The 17,144-nt window shown below is 49.9% G+C and overlaps 1 protein-coding gene across 1 annotated transcript; it reads left to right on the forward strand.

Moving 5' to 3' along the window:
* The first annotated feature begins 172 nt into the window (after positions 1-172).
* DNAAF8 (dynein axonemal assembly factor 8) lies at positions 173-16,701 on the forward strand. The gene is made up of 7 exons (XM_042437852.1): positions 173-297; positions 1,915-2,197; positions 3,073-3,186; positions 3,773-4,258; positions 8,807-8,909; positions 9,650-9,791; positions 16,665-16,701. Exons 2-7 carry the CDS (start codon positions 2,069-2,071, stop codon positions 16,699-16,701), a joined length of 1,011 nt encoding a protein of 336 aa, XP_042293786.1. The 5' UTR covers positions 173-297; positions 1,915-2,068.
* The last annotated feature ends 443 nt before the right edge of the window (positions 16,702-17,144 follow it).

The following is a 17,144-nucleotide window of genomic DNA, read 5'->3' on the forward strand; positions in this document are numbered from 1 at the left end:
TGCCTCCTTAGCAAAGCCAACCAACAAGAGTGCGCTTCTCGCCTTGGCCCCGCCTTCTCCAACGCGCCTTGGCTCCTCCAAGCAAAACCAACCAATAAGAGTGCGATTCTCGCCTTGGCCCCGCCTCCTCCAACCGCCCAACGCGCCTTGACCCCACCTTTTATAGAAAAACAAACTAACGACAGTGCGCTTCTCGCCTTGGCCCCGCCTCCCAGGGAAAACCAACCAATGAGAGTGCGCTTCTTTCCAGCTAGGTCTCGGCAGGAATGAGAGGAAGGGAAAAGTAAGAGAATGAGAGTAAGGACGCGTTTTTTTCCTTTCCTAGCAAAGACAAGCCGTTATATATCTATAGGAGTGTGACGCGCAGTTTTATTAAAGGGAGTTTTAAAGCATATAAGGCATAGTGAGAGTTAGGATGGCGGTTTATTAGCTGCCAGGACCTGGAGGAGAAGTGGGCGGGGCGGAGGGCGGGGATAGAGGCGTGGCTTGTTCGCCGGTTGGGACAGAGGGCCGGTTGGAGGGAGACGGAAAGGCCGTTCTCAGGGAAGGCGCGTCGTTTGTGGGAAAGGAAGGGATGATGACTCGGTGAGGGAACTGTGCGGGCGATTTGGCTCCGCTGAGGGCGGCTGTGGAGAACGAGGGGAGCGCCTAGACTAGCGTCCGGTTGGCATGGCAACGGGCGCCTCGGCACCCCTCCTTCCAGTGGGCGTGGCCTCGTGACGTCATGTTGCCATGGTTCCCACCTTACATTTGCAGAGAGGCCTTGCAGCCCCTTTGAGACTCACTGAGAGAAAGTGGCAGCATGGCCTTTCCTAGACCTCAGTCCACTTCCTCAGATGCATTTGGAGATGCTTTGGCTATTATTATTATTATTATTATTTATTAATAAAAAGTATTGATATAATGATTGGGGGACACCTGGATAAGGAGACCTCTGTGTGTGAAAGGGATCAAGGAGTCCAAGTAGACCACAAGTTGAACATGAGCCCACAGTGTGATGCGGCAGCTAAAAAGGCCAATGCGATCCTAGGCTGCATCAATAGAAGTATAGTGTTAAGATCAAGGGAAGTAATAGTGCGTCTCTCTCTCTCTCTCTCTCTCTCTATATATATATATATAGAGAGAGAGAGAGAGAGAGAAAGGATGGGGGACACCTGGATAAGGAGACTATGAAAGGGATCTAGGAGTCCTAGTAGACCACAAGTTGAACATGAGCCCACAGTTCAATGCAGCAGCTAAAAAGGCCAATGCGATTCTAGGCTGCGTCAATAGAAGTATAGCCTCCCTATGGCTGGACTCAACTTGGCAGCCTTGTCAATGGGGAACACCTTTACCTTTTAACTGAATTTAGTATTTTCTCGGCCAGTTCCTTCAGACTGGCTTTGCATGGCCGTCTTCTGAAGCCGAGAGAGCGTGACCCACCCAAGGAGTAACATTCACAAGGGTGCATCTACGTTGTAGATATAATGCGGTTTGGCACCACTTTAAGTTCTGTAGGTCCACGCTATGCAATCCCGGGATTTGCTCTACAATCCTGTTCTTGTAAATAGAGGCACTTGATCCCATCTGATACAATTATTGTTGTTGTTATTATTATTATTATTATTATTTATTTTATATCCCACCTTCCTCCTGGAACAGAGACTCAAACATTTGAAGCTAAGCAGGGCCAGCCCAGCTTTGTACTTGAATGGAGAGACAGACAATGAATAACATAGAGCTGGAAGAGACCGCAAGGGCGACCCAGTCCAACCCCATTCTGCCATGCAGGAAATCTAAATCAGAGTAGGCTGTGTTTTAGAGGAAGGAACTGGCGCAACCACATACGCACATGCGCCCTATTCCTCCTGCAAGGAACTCAAAGGATTGAATATGCTCTTACCCCAATTCTAACAATGCAACTGTCTCACACAGGGATGCCATGAGACGCTGAGAAGCGAGAAGACTGCTCCGGTGGACTTTCCAACCTTTCTATGCAGATGTTCCTGCTCTCTGGTTACTCTGCCCTTTTCTTTAGTGCTGTGTCCTGGAGCTCAGCTGAATAGCTTGTATATAGACACCACTTCCAATGGCATCAGAGTATCAGAATAAGGAAGAAGAGGATCCCTATGAGCTAGTGATAGCTCCTTTCCAATGGGGGACGTTCCTGTCTGCAGTTAAGGATCAGATCCCCTCAATGGACTCAGATATATTCGTAGTAAGTCCTGGTCTCCATTTTCAGTTCTCTTGGCGTTGTAGCAAATCATATGATCCCTCAGAGTTGTTGCTTTCTCAAGCCTTGCACCTTCCAGATGCGTTGGACTTCCACCACTACGGACAGCACGGTTTATGGCGACTCCCATCATTCCCAGCCAGCGTGACCATTGATAGTACTGGGAATAGTGGCGCAAGATACCTGGAGAGCGCCTGGTTGGAAAGACTTGACACAGGCTGCATCTGCACCACAGAAATAATCCAGGTTGACACCACTTTAACTTCCATGGCTCAATGCTATGGGATTCTGGCAGCTGTAGTTTGTTGTGGCAGCAGAGCTCTCTGACAAAGAAGGCTAAATGTCCCGCAAAAGTACCATTCCCAGGACTCCATAGCATTGAGCCCATGGCATTAAAGTGGCGTCAACCCGAATTATTTCTGGATCCGGCCACAGAGATTTGCCAGATTCCTCAAAAAGGTGTTTTCAATGGCAAAATGTTTTTTCTCTCATGCACCATAAAACAAAAGAGTATATGGGATTAATTCGTAAGACAGCTAACTTGCCTTAGGTGACTGGAGATGATAATTCAAACTGAGGCCAGATATTGCGCATTTTAGCATAAAAAGAGTGTGTCAAACCATAAATGGAGTTAAGAGCATTTTTAATCCTATTCTATGGCGTTTACCCTAATCTGCTTTCCATTTTCTTTATTGTTCCCTCTCTCTAAAAAATAGTTTAGTGCACCATAGATGTTCACAAAGAAATAAGTGTGCTCAACTTCATAACTTTATATATGACTAGTTAGATTTACTATAAAAAGGGTTAATCCCAGTACAAGGTGGAAATAATTTCATTCAGTATCTCTCTACCTTTGATAGTCTGATGGTGAAGACGACGAGGAGCTTTTCATCTTCCAGCGAGATCAATCCAACCTGATTCCTGACTTGTCAGAGGAACTGGAAGACCTTCCTCTGGAAGAAACACACTTGCAGGTCAGTGATTTTATCCAGTTAAATAGAAAAGAAAGAAAAGAGAAAGCTCACGTTCCTGAAATATTTAACCACACAATGCTTGTGGGCATACAGTATTTTATGTTGTCTCATTGTCTGTGTAGATATAGAGATTGTGTGGTTTGCTGACTCTAGGACACACAATATTGTCCATGTGAGAAGCAATCTGTGTCTAGATCTAAACCGCACAATGCTAAAGACTGGCCCTGAGCTTTGTTGATGGTGATTGCAAACGCCAATCAAATATTGAGTATTGTGTGTGTTGCTGTTACGTCTAACAGATGGCGCTGTTTTTTCCACAACCCATATTTTTACCTGTCACAGGTGTGACATCTATATAATAGCAGGTATATGTATATAAAAACATGCGTGTATTCGAATGGAACGTTGTGTCAAAATTTCAAAGCGATCGGTGAAGAACGATCGGAGATTTAAGTTATCATTTGTGGAACCCTACATGCAGTTATTAACACCTCACCGTATCATCAGTGTCTCATTTAGAATATTCATGATTAGGATATTAATTTTTGCCACCGAAATGTGACTGCTGTTTCTTCTGCACTTTTAGAACACCTTTGCATTTATGAGGCATCCACCAGAAGTCCAGAATGGAGATCAAGGAGGTCCACCTTCTCAGAAAGACAACCGTGTCCCTCATTCTGTGCCAATGGAACATGTATTACTAAGCAGTGATTGCTTTGGTCTTCTTGCGGAGGAAAGACCAAGCCAGCAAGTCCTGGCTGCTTCAGAATTCTCCGCAAGCAAACCAAAACCTGGAGAGGAAGTTAAGAAAGATAGAGGTTCGCTGTCTGATCCGTCACCATCTGTGGAAGAGGCACCTTTTCTGATATTAAACAGCAGCATAAAGGAGCGAAGGAAGCTAATAGAAACAAAAATACTCACCAAGGTAACATTGGGGTCCCCTTCCGGAGATATAGGTCATGTGCAACCAAAAGACAGTAACAAGGATTTTAAAAGAATGGCAGAGACAGAAAGAGAGCCGGGAGGCATTTCAGCTGAACACCCCAGAGAGCTGACATTGTTTGCCTTCAAGGTATGCATGGTAATATCATTCTCTTTTCCTCTTCAAAACAACCTCTCTGTGTTTTCTTTGTCATCGGCAGTTGATGACACAAAGGAGACCTGTTGCCGTTATTGGAGAAGAAGCTCCAAATATGCATAATATTAATAGAACATTTTAAGTTGAACATTAAATTGTTCAGACAGATGAAAGCTGGAGATTGGACATTGATTGGACAATAGCTGTGGTGACCACACTCATCCCGCAGTTGTTTACTGATGGTGTTTTTCAAGATTTTCTCTTTGATCAGGGATATCAGCAGGGGAATGCATGCGCTCACCGCAGGCAACAATGCTCCTGTCATGTTGGCTGTCTCCCAGCCTCTTCCAAATACCCACTGATTCCAGCTAATAGATAAGCCCAGACCAAGAGAACATGAAGCGTTCTTTTAATTAAACACTAGCAAAGTAATCTTATATTCCAGAATTCTCTTTTGGTGCAGTAGCTGCCGTATGTTGACAGCCAGCATGCTCTGGAGACCAGGGTTCAAATCCATAGTCGGTCACGGAAACCCACTGGCTGACCTTGGGCAAGTCACACTGTCGCAGCCTCAGAGAAAGCCAAAGGCGAACCACCACAACGTTTTGTCAGAAGTACAAGAGGGAGGTTCCTGGTAGATACAGAACAGTTCTCTTCCCACACAAGAGGCGGACGTATCACGGGGCTTTTGATGCTCACTATGTCCGCCTCAAAACACAGTCTGATATTTATTTATTTAGAGTATTTCTACCCTGCCTTCCAGCAAAAAAGGCTCCCAGGGTGGCAGCTTACAAATAATTAATTTGACAGTTCGCTGCCTCAGGCTTACAGTCTATATAAGACAGAAAACATAAAGAAAAGGGAATAGGAAGGATGGTGGGATTTAGTCTGGCAGATACTGCCCATTTCTCTCTCTCTCAGGCCACAGTAGTGGCGCATGGGATGCGGGGACCGACGACATTTCATCCACTTCTGGAGTTAAGGCATGATGGAGCTGTGCCCACTTATTCCTCTGTTCTCTACTCATAGGAGAAGATATCACCGGATGAAGCAACAGAGGGGACAGTGCCACTGTAGGAAATCTGGCAAGAGCACCCAGACTAGTAAATCTATGGCTGAAGTGCAGGTTCAAGTGGCAAAGGCTTCTTTCAGAGCTTGCAAACCTAGTCACTGAAGTATTTCTTTTACTCCCAAAGAATGCTTGACAGCAGGATCCAAGTATTATTCACCCCACGCTGCCGGAGCAGTTGCGTAACTTAAGTATATTTGTTCTGCTCCTTAGAGAAAGCAGCCTCAGTTCTGGTACCGAAGGCAGTTTATATTGTCCTGCCTTCTCCATCTCTTACCCGCTTCTTGGGGGGTTGCTTGAACCGGCGAATCGCTTACAGTCTTTGCCAAGCCGCGATTATCTCTAATCTAATGTTGCAAATTAAATTGGAATATCTGATGAATGCCAACAGCAAAACTTGCCATGCTAAAGCCAGCGCTAATCAGAGGTTTCTCGACTCCTTTGAGGTTTATCAGCCAGGAAGCAGCACAGAGAGCCCCCTTTGAGATGGCGCAACAGACAAAGGAGATTATCACAATGGAAACTGCATTAGCTTTCAGCGCTGACAGTTCTGGATCGAAATGAAAGGGCTGAATTTACGCATCTGTTGTAACTCGGATGCTGTGTAGTTGTAATTGGCAGTTCACATCTTCTTAAGACTCACAAAAGCTTTTCTCGAGTGCCCTGAAACTGTCAATTTAGAACCGAGACCCAGGCTGTAGTATGGAAAACAGAAAAGCACGATCGGAACAGTTCACATTATGAAAACGGTCAGTTTTAGGTTCTTTGTGGGGGGCAAATAAAGTTCCTGGGCCTGAAGTGTGCCGGTGAGGAGAGAAATTGAACCCCCATGGTCCCAGTGGGGGACAGGGGTGTTAGAAGAGGTGTAGTTCTCCTACATTTGGTGGGGAGCATGGCTAGCCCATCAAAGTGGCCTAGTCATAAAATCATAGTTTGAGAAACATAACTTTCTATCATAGAAATGAGAGCATGGCGGAGATAGGAAACAGGCAAACAGCATAAAAAAGTGGCTTGCCTGTACACCTATAACCTGGTGATGTATAACAGAGAAGAATGTTAGACTTGCACTTATTCTAATCCTCACTCAGCTAGGAAGGAACCTGGGAGACTTTGGGTCAGTTCATACATTATGCTGAGCTAGAAAGCAAACCCGATGTGGTAGGAAACACAATGAGGTTGGAGTGACCAGTTGCTGGGGAGAAGAGACAGAATGCAGTTTGTTGTTGTGTGCATTCAAGTCTTTTTCAGCTGATGGCGACTCTAAGGTGAATCCATCACAGGGTTTTCTGGGGCTGAGTGTGTGGCTCATCTAAGGTCACCCAGTGGGTTTTCATAGCTAAGCAGGGAACTGAGCCTTGATTTCCAGAGTCATAGTCCAATGCTCTGGCTCGTGTGGTGCATTAGGACCATCAACATGGATAGGGGGCAGGAGAGGATAAGAGATTCTGAGAGAAGCAGCTGTAGCATTACTTTCAGCATTTACATTTTTCATGTAATTGTTATCGTTGTCAGTTATTTATGCAGTGCACATCAGTGCGCATAGCACTTTCCATGAGCCATTTCCAATTGTTAACTTGACGGTTATTTAATTGTTACATTATACTGAGCTGCCTATGCATTTTTCACTCACTAGAAATACTCGAATTCCACGATTTGTAAAATAAAATGTATTCCTGCCTTTAAAAGGGAGGAATTCAAACCAAAGCCACGAGGATAGGGTTTGAACCCCTGCCAGCAGTTTACACCTGGTTTACTAATCCATGAGCAAGTGCTAGGCACCCCACACAGCTCCTTTCTTTATGTGCCTTCAGTTTTGTGAGTGGTAAAGCGCATGGTAGTGGCAAAACAAGACAAGATTAATGGCGTAAAATAATTTCCCACTATATGCAGTTCATTAAATATCAGTAAGCACTTCTAGAGAACCCAAACTTCATAAACCTATACGCCACAGTTCATAAGACTTGGATTTGAAACTGCTTTCCGTTTTGGCTAGTCTAGATGCTCTTAACCATAATTCTTGGGTGGCTGTATAACAAGATGCAGGTCTGGAGTTTTGTATGTTCTGAATTCTGGTTTGTATTCTTGCTTATAGAAAGGGAGGAATTAAGTGAGAGCAGGCATGCCACATACACACAGAGCTTGTGTATTTCTTGCCTTAAGCCACAAGATTTGGTTTCCCATTACACGTGAACCTAGCCAATCTAACATGAATTAACTGCTTGCCCAAAAGGCACAAGAGCTCCGCGTTCAGGAGATAAGAAATGACAAGTGCCTCTTGCGAAGAGTGAGTAATACTTGAAACATCTATGGCACCATCGGGAATTAGAGTGTATTTGCAAATGAATAACTTTCTTTAGCATTTTTGAAGCTCCTTCTTTTGCTTTTTTAAAGGAGAGCATAAATGTAATCATGTCAATAGCAGCCTACTTTCTCTCCTTTCCTTTTACTTTTTGAGCTATTATTTGATCTATAGCCCACATTTCTCCTAAAACTGGGTCACAAAATGGCTCACGAGGAGTTTACTGTATGTACTCGACTATAAGTCAATCTCATGTATAAGTTGAGGGCAGGTTTAGGTTCCAAAATGATGGATTTCGATATGACCCATGGATAAGTTGGTCATGTAACAAAGGATCTAAAGGGAAAACAGTGCCAAAGAACTGACCAAATTGCAGGAGGCATAACTGTTTGTGTTCACGCTGATGGATAGATGGATGAGAGAATAGAGGAAGGTTAGTGCTTCCAGGGAGATTATACTCTTGTGTTTCACCAGGAGATGGTTTCTATTTGTATGAGAGTTAAAGTATAGTACTTACATTGACCAGTGGATAAGTCGACTTAGATTTTTTTGGTTCAATTTTTTGACTACAATTTCTAGACTTATACATGAGTATTACACAGTAACAAGGAAAAAATTACAGATAAGGACACAAGCATTATAATTTTAAAACACAATTAGAAAAGCTCAGCAATAAAGAAAGGATACCACTCACCACTTGGAAGTCCCTTTTCCAGCAACCATTCAGTTGTGTGGTTGCCCTGTATGCAACTGCCTTTGCTGGCAAAAGCACAACAGTTGGCCAGTTCATTGTAGGAGCAACCATGTCTTCAACAAAACTGGGCAGGATATCAGTAAAAGAGCATGGCTACATATTCTACATAGCATCACAGAAGTGCATTGCACAAAAACACAAAATGCATGCCTTTGTTACACAAGCCTAAAGCAGCACTATAGCTAGCACAAGCGATAGTGATAGCTGCCAGCTTGGATAGCTTTAAAGGAGGATTAGGTAAATTCATGGAGAATAAAGCTGTACATTACCTTCTGAAGAGACGTTTTTATCCCAGAGATTATAGATTGTAGGTTTCACAACAGCATCTCACTGTGAACTGGATAGACCTGATCCAGTATAGACCCCCCTGTGTTCATTTTACAGTTGTGCCTCTTCAGTCACAAGCATTTCTTGTTTCAGGAGATTGAGAAGTGGGATCTAGACAAAGTTCTTCAGGACCTAGAGAAGCAAACCGATCATACAAGTTGGACAGGAGAACCTGCTTTTCCTTCGATGTACCACGGTAAATTAAGAAACATAATTTGCCTTTTCCAGATGCTGAAACACAGCGGAGATCTATGAGGACACAAGGTGGATTTGAGAAAAGCAAGCTGAAAAGTCATTCCAGATTTGAATCCTAACCTTCCTGGCTATAACACTTAACTGTCAAGATTTCCGTATAGAAATTCAGAGCCAAAATAGGTTAAACAGAGTTATAAATGCAATTTACTGTGATTAAGTTGATAAATAATCCATACCTCATTTGTTCATGGGAGGGAGTGAAAAATAAGTGGGGAAAGCTATCAATGAACAGCTATCATTGCGGACACAGGAGTGCGAACAACGGGATTTATTGCTTTCAGGATACTCCTTTTAGTAGCCTAAAGCCACAAGCATCTTTCTCATGCTTTATTTACTCTTTCTCTGAAATAAAAACTGCCAGTCCTCTCATGCACTCAGGCCTAACATATTTATGTGATCCGAAGTGGAATCATCCCTCAACTCTTCATCTTCTACATTTGGCTATGTGAACATTTATGGGAATAAAAGCAAAGACAGTGACTCCTTGCAGCAGCCTTCCCTCATATTCCTGACATGTTCGATTGTAACTCATCCTCCCTAGTTGACACGTTGGACAACTATATTGGAAGTTGTAATCCAACACGTGAAGGACGCCAGTTTTAGTTACCTAGTTGCCAGCATGCTGGAGAAATGCCTTTTATCAGCAAGACTAAGTAGTTGCCTTCTCTTTTGCACCACCAGAAAACTCCAGGGCTATGTCACAAGCAAAGCTCATGGGAAAGCTGGAAGAGTTGTCCCTCGAGCAGTCCAGGGCATTTTTTGCACATCGCAGAAGGTGCCTTGCCAAGCTGCCACACTTTAGTGAGTGCCAGGGAGATGGGAGGTAGGTCAGAGTTTGCTTTTATGTACATCTGATGTTGATTTTTATTTTTTTATATATTTTTTAATATTCTATATTGAAGTTATATACAAATAAAAAAAGAGTATACAGTTGCTTACAATATATTGTACTAATTTCTTTACTCTTTCCCTTCGATTCCTCCCCCCCCCCAATTTAATCTTGTAGTACTGTTGCCCTTGTTAGCTACTCATCCTACATTCCTCAATTAAGTTACCTTATCTTCCCCTTTGTCTCACCAATACTACCACCTCTCTGACTTATCTGTCTAAGATTGTACACTTATCCTTTATATTTCGCTCATCTCCCAAGACGGTTTATCTCATCACCTCACTTCTTTCTTTCCCTTAAGCTTATTAATTTAATTCCCCCTTAATATATAATTTTTCCAAATTTATCCATATTGGATCATCCTCTTTTCTTATATCTTCCTTGAGTTTCATTGTCAGGAAATCCATTTCTATCACCTCTAAACTTTTCTCTAACCAATTTTCTACTTCCGGTATCTCATTGCTTCTCCAAAATTTAGCAAGTATAATTCTAGCTGAAGTGATTAAATATAATAGTGGTTTAATTTTTTTCCTTGCCCCTTTGTTTTCTACAATATTCAATAAGTACGTTTCGGGTAGCATCAGGAGTTCCAATTGTATTATTTTGGTTATCCTTTTATGCACTTCTGTCCAATATTTATGAACTTTGGGGCATGTCCACCACATATGATATAGGCTTCCTACACTTTTCCCACACTTCCAACAATTAACTTTTTCATTTTTATACATTTTTGCCAATCTGCTTCTCCCCCTTGTCCGCTGCCGTCTGCTTTCGCCTCCTTGTCCGCCGCCGTGTGCTTCTCCCCCTTGGTACGCCGCCGTCTGCTTCTCCCCTCTTGTTTCCGCCGGACCGTTGCTTCGACCTCCTTGTCCACCGCCGTCTGCCTTCGCCTCCTTGTTCCGCGCCGTTGCTTCTCCCCCTTGTCCCCGCGTCTGCTATCCGCCTCTTTGTCCTCCGCCGTCTGCTTCGCCTCCTTGTCCGCCGCCGTGTTCTTCTCCCTCTTGGTCCGCCGCCGTCTGCTTCTCCCCCTTGTCCGCCGCCGTCTGCTTCGCCTCCTTGTCCGTACGCCGTCTGCTTCGTCCTCCTTGTCCGCCGACGTCTGCTTCTCCCCTGGTCCGCCGCCGTCTGCTTCGCCTCTTTGTCCGCCGCGTCTGCTTCGCCTCCTTGTCTGCCGCCGTCTGCTTCTCCTCCTTGTCCGCCGCCGTTCTTCCTTCTCCCCCTTGTCCGCCGCCGTTGCTTCTCCTTCTTGTCCGCCGCCGTCTGCCTTCTCCTTCTTGCCGCCGGCGTCTGCTTCGCCTCCTTGTCGCCGCCGTCTGCTTCGCCTCCTTGTCTGCCGCCGTCTGCTTCGCCTCTTTGTCCGCCGCCGTCTGCTTTCCCCCTTGTTCCGCCGCCATCGCTTCGCCCCCTTGTCCGCTGCATCTGCCTTTCCCCTGTCCGCGCCGTCTGCTTCGCCTCCTGTCCGCCCGCCGTCTGCTTCGCCTCCTTGTCCACGCCGTCTGCTTCGACTCCTTGTCGCCGCCGTCTGTTTTGACTCCTTGTCCGCCGCCGTTCTGCTTCTCCCCCTTTGTCCGCCGCCGGTCTGCTTCGCCCTCCTGGTACGCCCGCCGTCTGCTTCGCCTCCTTGTCCGCCGCCGTTGTTTCGACTCCTTGTCCGCCCGCCGTCTGCTTCTACCCCTTGTCCGCCGCCGTCTTGCATTCTCCTCCTTTCCGCCGCGGTCTGCTTCTCTCCCTTGTCCGCCGCATCTGCTTCGCCCCTTGTCGCGCATTTGCTTCTCCCCCTTGTCGCCGCCGTTCTGCTTCGCCTCCTTGTCCGCCGCGTCTGCTTCGCCCTCATTGTCCGGCCGCCGTTATGTTTCGACTCCTTGTCGCCGCCGTTCTGCTCTCCCCCCTTGTCCGCCGCCGTCTGCTTCTCCCCCTTGTCCGCCGCCGTCTGCTTCGGCATCCTGTCCGCCGCTGTCTCTCTCCCCCTGTCCGCGCCCGTCTGCTTCGCCCCCGTGTCGCCGCCGTGCTTCTCCACCTTGTCCGCCGCCATCTGCTTCGCCTCCTGTCCGCCGCCGTCTGCTTCGCCTCTTTTCTGCCGCCGTCTGTCTCCCCTTGTCTGCCGCGTTCGTCTGGTTTGCCTCTTTGTCCGCCGCCGTCGGTTCGCATCCTTGTCCGCCGCGTCTGTGTTCTCGCTTGTCCGCGCCGTCTGCTTCTCCCCCTTGTCCGCCGCCTTTCGCTTTATTCCTTGGTCCGCCGCCCGTCTGCTTCTCCTCTTGTCCGCCGCCGTCTGCTTCGCCTCCTTGTCCGCCGCCGTGTGCTTCTTTCCCCTGTCCTCTCCCTCTCAGCCGCCGTCTGCTTCCTCCCCTTGTTCCGCCGCCGTCTGCTTCGCCTTCTTGTCCACCGCCGTTGCTTCGCCCCTTGTCCGCCGACGTCTGCTTCTCCCCTGCCCCGCCGTCGCTTCGCCTCTTTGTCCGCCGCCGTCTTGCTTCGCCTCCTTGTCCTCGCCGTGTGCTTCTCCCTCTTTGTCCGCCGCCGTCTGCTTCTCCCCTTTGTCCGCCGCCGTCTGCTTCGCCTCCTTGTCTGCCGCCGTCTGCTTCGCCTCCTTGTCCGCCGCCGTCTGCTTCTCCTTCTTGTCCGCCGCCGTCTGCTTCGCCTCTTTGTCCGCCGCCCGTCTGGTTCGCCTCCTTGTCCGCCGCCGTCTGCTTTCGCCTTGTCCGCCGCCGTTGCTTCTCCCCTGTCCGCAGCCGTCTCTGCTTTCACCTTGTCCGCCGCCGTTGCTTTTCTCCTCCTTGTCGCGCCGGTCTGCTTCGCCTCTTTGTCCGCCGCCGTCTGCTTCGCCTCTTTTCCGCCGCCGTCTGCTTCGCCTCCTTGTCCGCCGCCTTGTGCTTCTCCCCTTGTCCGCCGCCGTCTGCTTTCTCCCCCTTGTCCGCCGCCGTCTGCTTCGCCTCCTTGTCCGCGCCGTCTGCTTCTCCCCCTTGTCCGCGCCGTCTGCTTGCCTCTGGTTCCGCGCCGTCTGCTTCGCCTTCCTTGTCTGCCGCCCGTCTGCTTTCTTCCTCCTGTCCGCCGCCGTTGCTTCTCCTCCTTGGCCGCCACCGTTCTCCTTCACCCCCTTGTCGCCTCCAGTTCTGCTTCTTCCTTCTTGTCCGCCGCCGCTGCTTCGCCTCCTTGTCCGCCGCCGTCTGCTTCTCCTTCTTGTCCGCTCGCCGTGTGCTTCGCCTCTTGTCGCCGAGTCTGCTTTCTCCCCCTTGTCCGCCGGCGTCGCTTCGCCTCCTTGTCTGCCGCCTGTCTGTCGCCTCCTTGTCCGCCGCCGTCTGCTTCTCCTTCTTGTCCGCCGCCGTCTGCTTCGCCCTATTTGTCCGCCGCTCCGTTGGTTTCGCCTCCTTGTCCCGCCGCCGTCTGCTTCTCCGCCTGTCCGCCGCCGTTTGCTTCTCCGCCTTGTCCGCCGCCGTCTGCTTCTCCGCCTTGTCGCCGCCGTCTGCTTCTCCCTTCCTTGCCGCCGCAGTCTGCTTCGCTCTTTGTCCGCCGCCCCGTCTGCCTCGCCTCCTTGTCCGCCGCTGTGTGCTTCTCCCCCTTGTCCGCGCGTCTGCTTCTCCCCTTGTCCGCCGCCGTCTGCTTCGCCCCCTTGTCCGCCGCCGTTGCTTCTCCCCTGTCCGCCGCGTCTGCTGCTCCTGTTCCGCCGCCGTCGCTTAGCTCCTTGTCTGCCGCCGTCTGGTTCTCCGCCTTCGTCCGCGCCGTCCCCTCCCCCCTTGTCCGCGCCGTTTTCTGCTTCTCCTTCTTGTCCGCCGCCGGTCTGCTTTCTTTTGTCCGCCGCCGTCTGCTCGCCTCTTGTCCGCCGCCGTTCTGCTCGCTCCTTGTTGCCCCGCGTCTGCTTCGCCTCTTGTCCGCCGCCGTTGCTTCGCCTCCTTGTCTGGCCGCCGTCGCTTCTCCGCCTTGTTCCGCCGCCGTCTGCTTTCTCCTCCTTGTCCGCCCGCCGTCTCCTTCTCCCCTTGTCCGCCGCCGTGCTCGGCCTCCTTGTCGCGCCGTCTGTTCTCCTTTTGTGCACCGCCGTCTGCTTCGCCTCCTTGTCCGCCGCCGGTTTGCTTCTCCCCCTTGTCCGCGCTTCCCGCACTTCGCGACCCTACTTGTCTGCCGCCGTCTGCTTCGCCTCTTTGTCCGCCGCCGTCTGGCTTTCCTTCTTGGGTCCGCCGCGTTGCTTCGCCTCTTTGTCCGCGCGTCTGCTTCGCCTCCTTGTCTGCGCCGTTCGCTTCTCCGCCTTGTCCGCGCCGTCTGCTTCTCCTCCTTGTCGTCCGCCGCCGTTTCTCCTTCTCCCCCTTGTCCGCCGCCGTCTGCTTCGCCTCCTTGTCCGCCGCCGTCTGCTTCTCCTCTTGTCCGCCGCCTTCTGCTCGCCTCCTTGTCCGGCCGTTGCTCTCCTTCTTTTCCGCCGCCCGTTGGTTTGCCGCTTTTTTTTTTTCCCCCTGTCCGCCGCCGTCTGCTTCTCCCCCTTGTCCGCCGGGTATGCTTCGCCTTCCTTGTCTGCCGCCCGTCTGCTTCGCCTCTTGTCTGCCGCGTCTGGTTCTCCTCTTTGCCGCCGCCGTCTGCTTCGCTCCTTTGTCTGCCACCGTCTGCTTCTCCGCCTTGTACGCCGCCGTCTGCTTCTCCTCCTTGTCCGCGCCGTCGCTTCTGGCACTTATTTGTCCTCCGTCGTCTGCTGCGCCCTCCTTGGGTGCTTCCCCCCGGGTGCCGCCGTGTGCTTCTCCTCCTTGTCCGCCGCCGTTTGCTTCTCCCCTTGACCGCCGCTTCTGCTTTCGCCTCCTTGTCCGCCGCCGTCTGCCCCCCTGTGCGGGCCGCTGCTCGCCTTGTCCGCCGCCGTCTGCTTCGCCTCCTTGTCCGCCACCAGTCTGCCTGTCGCCTCTTGTCCGCCGCCGTCTGCTTCGCTTCCTTGTCCGCCGCGCGTCTGCTTCTCCTCCTTGTCGCCCGACGGTCTGCTTCTCCTCCTTGTTCCGCCGCCGTCTTGCTCTCCCCCTTGTCCGCCGTGCCGTTCCCCCCTGTCCGCCGCGTCGTTCTCCCTTGTCCGCAGCCGTCTGCTTCTCCCCTTGTCCCGCCGCCCGTCGTGCTTCTCCCCCTTGTCCGCCGCCGTCTGTTGCCTCCTTGTCCGCCCCTGTCCGCCGCCGTCTCTTGCCCCCTTGTCGCCGCCGCCTGCTTCGCCCTCTTCCGCCGCCGTCTGCTTCTTCCCCTTGTTCGCCGCGCCGTCTGCTTGCCGTCGCCGCCCTTGTCTCGCCGCCGTCTGCTTCGCCGTCGCTCGCCTCCGCCTGCTGCCGTCTGCTTCTCCCCCTTGTCCGCTCGCCCGTCTGCTTGCCTCCTGTCCGCGCGTCCGTGCTTCTCCCCCCTTGTCCGCCACCGTCTGCTCTCCTCCCCCTTCGTCCGCCGCCTGTCTGCTTCTCCCCTTCGTCCGCTCCTCTCTTCGCCTCCTTGTCGCCGCCTGTCCCCCGCCGCTCTCTTCGCCTCCTTTGCCTGCCCTTGCCTCTGCTTCTCCTCTTGTTGTCGCCGTCTGTTTCAGGTTTCTTCGTCTGCTTCTTTTTATCTTAGATTCTTTTCTTTATCTACAACTATTTCTCTCCTTTCTATACCATCGCAACTCCCCATCTCCTCTACCACCCTTCACTCCTCCTCTCCCTCTCCTTCACCGGTCAGATTATCCTTGACCCGCCTTGTTGGATCGCTTGCGCGGTTTTAAAATAAACAAATAATCCACAATCTTAGTTGTTTGTACGTCTTCTGCCTCCCTTTTCTTCTTCTAGTCCTCACAAATTTCTTATTCGATGAAGGATCTATCTCCCTTCGCAACAGTTCTTCCTTAATAAATTTGGTTTTTCCCCCCTAAAAAGCCCACGGCGAGGCTTGGCTTAACCCCTGTTTGCGGTTGCGGTCTGCTCCGTCCTCCAGTTACTTTCAGTCGAGGTGAGGGTATTGCTCCCCGTTTCGACTTCAGTAGCTGAGTGACTGTGAGACCCCGCGAGCCCCTGTGTCCCCTTTAACGGTGGGAGCGATTTTCCTCGAGAAGAAATGTCTAAGAAACAGTGATGTCTCGGTGGCTTGAGTTTTCCCCCCCCTTGTACTTAGAGGTGCTTTCCCCCTTAGTATAGTGCAGCAAGTTTAGTGCAACCTCCTTTCTCTGCTACCACCAGCAGTTCTCTCAATCGCATGCTACGAACCTTTTTTTAAACCAAATGGGTGAGAGTTGTGGAATTTTTTGTTAGACCACTGGGCTTGACTTTCCAGCGCCCATTCTTGCCTTAGGAAGAAAGGTGCGCCCCTAGCGCCATCTTATCGAACAGTCCCAGGTCTTACAAAACTGTCACATTCTGAGTAGTTCTCAGCCGGCGCAAATTGTGTCAGGGTGAGTGTTCGTCTGCTCTCTTGCACCTTGAATTTGGACTCCTCCCTGCCTTTTCATCAACATTTCAACCGTTCATACTATCTGGCCCTCAAATGTCTGCGTTGCCCTGGGTACATCAACATTGTAGAAATTATGCAGTTGGACACTGCTTTATGCCCCCTCTTACACCCAATCTTGGCATTTGTAGTTTTATGAGCACTCTTTGGCAGGGACGACCTACAGACCTTGTAAAACTTACAGATCTCAGGCTTCCAATAGGAGGGGCTACCAATGGTCTGTCCAATGCCATATTCCTACAATGTAGATGCAACCTTCTACCTCTAGCTGGGGATGGGCATACTTGTGGTTTTTCAGATATCGTGGGCTACACATGCCATTGTTTTAAATCAGATGAGCAATGATTGTGCTATGACTGGCAGACTTATAGCCTAAAGATGTCTCATCCACAGGGTCGCCACGAAGGAGAGTCGAAGTCCGGGCCATTAACAACAATCAGAAATCCAAAATATCTGGCGCTTCCACAGCTGCCCACCCATGCCTCCATCGAACATCTGTGACCACACTGCACTTCCATTCTTTTTCCAGAGTGGTCAGCTAAGGTGTGAGGCTGGTTTAAATGCACGTGCCAACCTGGTTTTCTGCGACAAACATTACAGGAAATGCCTTCTTCACAGTGTGCAAACCTAATGCAGGAATAGTATTGTAAAAGCAGTTCTAATAACCACTGAAAATTATTTTGTGTTTATTGTTTGAAGATGGATAGTTGTATACTCCACTGCCACAGCCATTTATATTCTCAGATATTGTTCCCATTCTAGCGCCCTGCCCAACGATCAAAGCCTGAGTCCAGTGGAATTGCCAAATGGGCTCCAGAACCCAACTGGTCTATTGATTTCAGGGACACCGTTTTCCCAGTAAGCCTGAATCGT

The sequence above is a fragment of the Sceloporus undulatus genome, chromosome 8, assembly GCF_019175285.1.
Source record: "Sceloporus undulatus isolate JIND9_A2432 ecotype Alabama chromosome 8, SceUnd_v1.1, whole genome shotgun sequence".
NCBI lineage: Eukaryota > Metazoa > Chordata > Lepidosauria > Squamata > Phrynosomatidae > Sceloporus > Sceloporus undulatus.

Bases quoted from the DNA above. Each gene is read 5' to 3' on its own strand.
- DNAAF8 (XM_042437852.1), top strand. From the start codon at position 2,069: ATGGCATCAGAGTATCAGAATAAGGAAGAAGAGGATCCCTATGAGCTA. The intron at 2,198-3,072 runs GTAAGTCCTGGT...TACCTTTGATAG, and splicing joins TGGACTCAGATATATTCGTA to TCTGATGGTGAAGACGACGA. The intron at 8,910-9,649 runs GTAAATTAAGAA...TTGCACCACCAG, and splicing joins TTTTCCTTCGATGTACCACG to AAAACTCCAGGGCTATGTCA.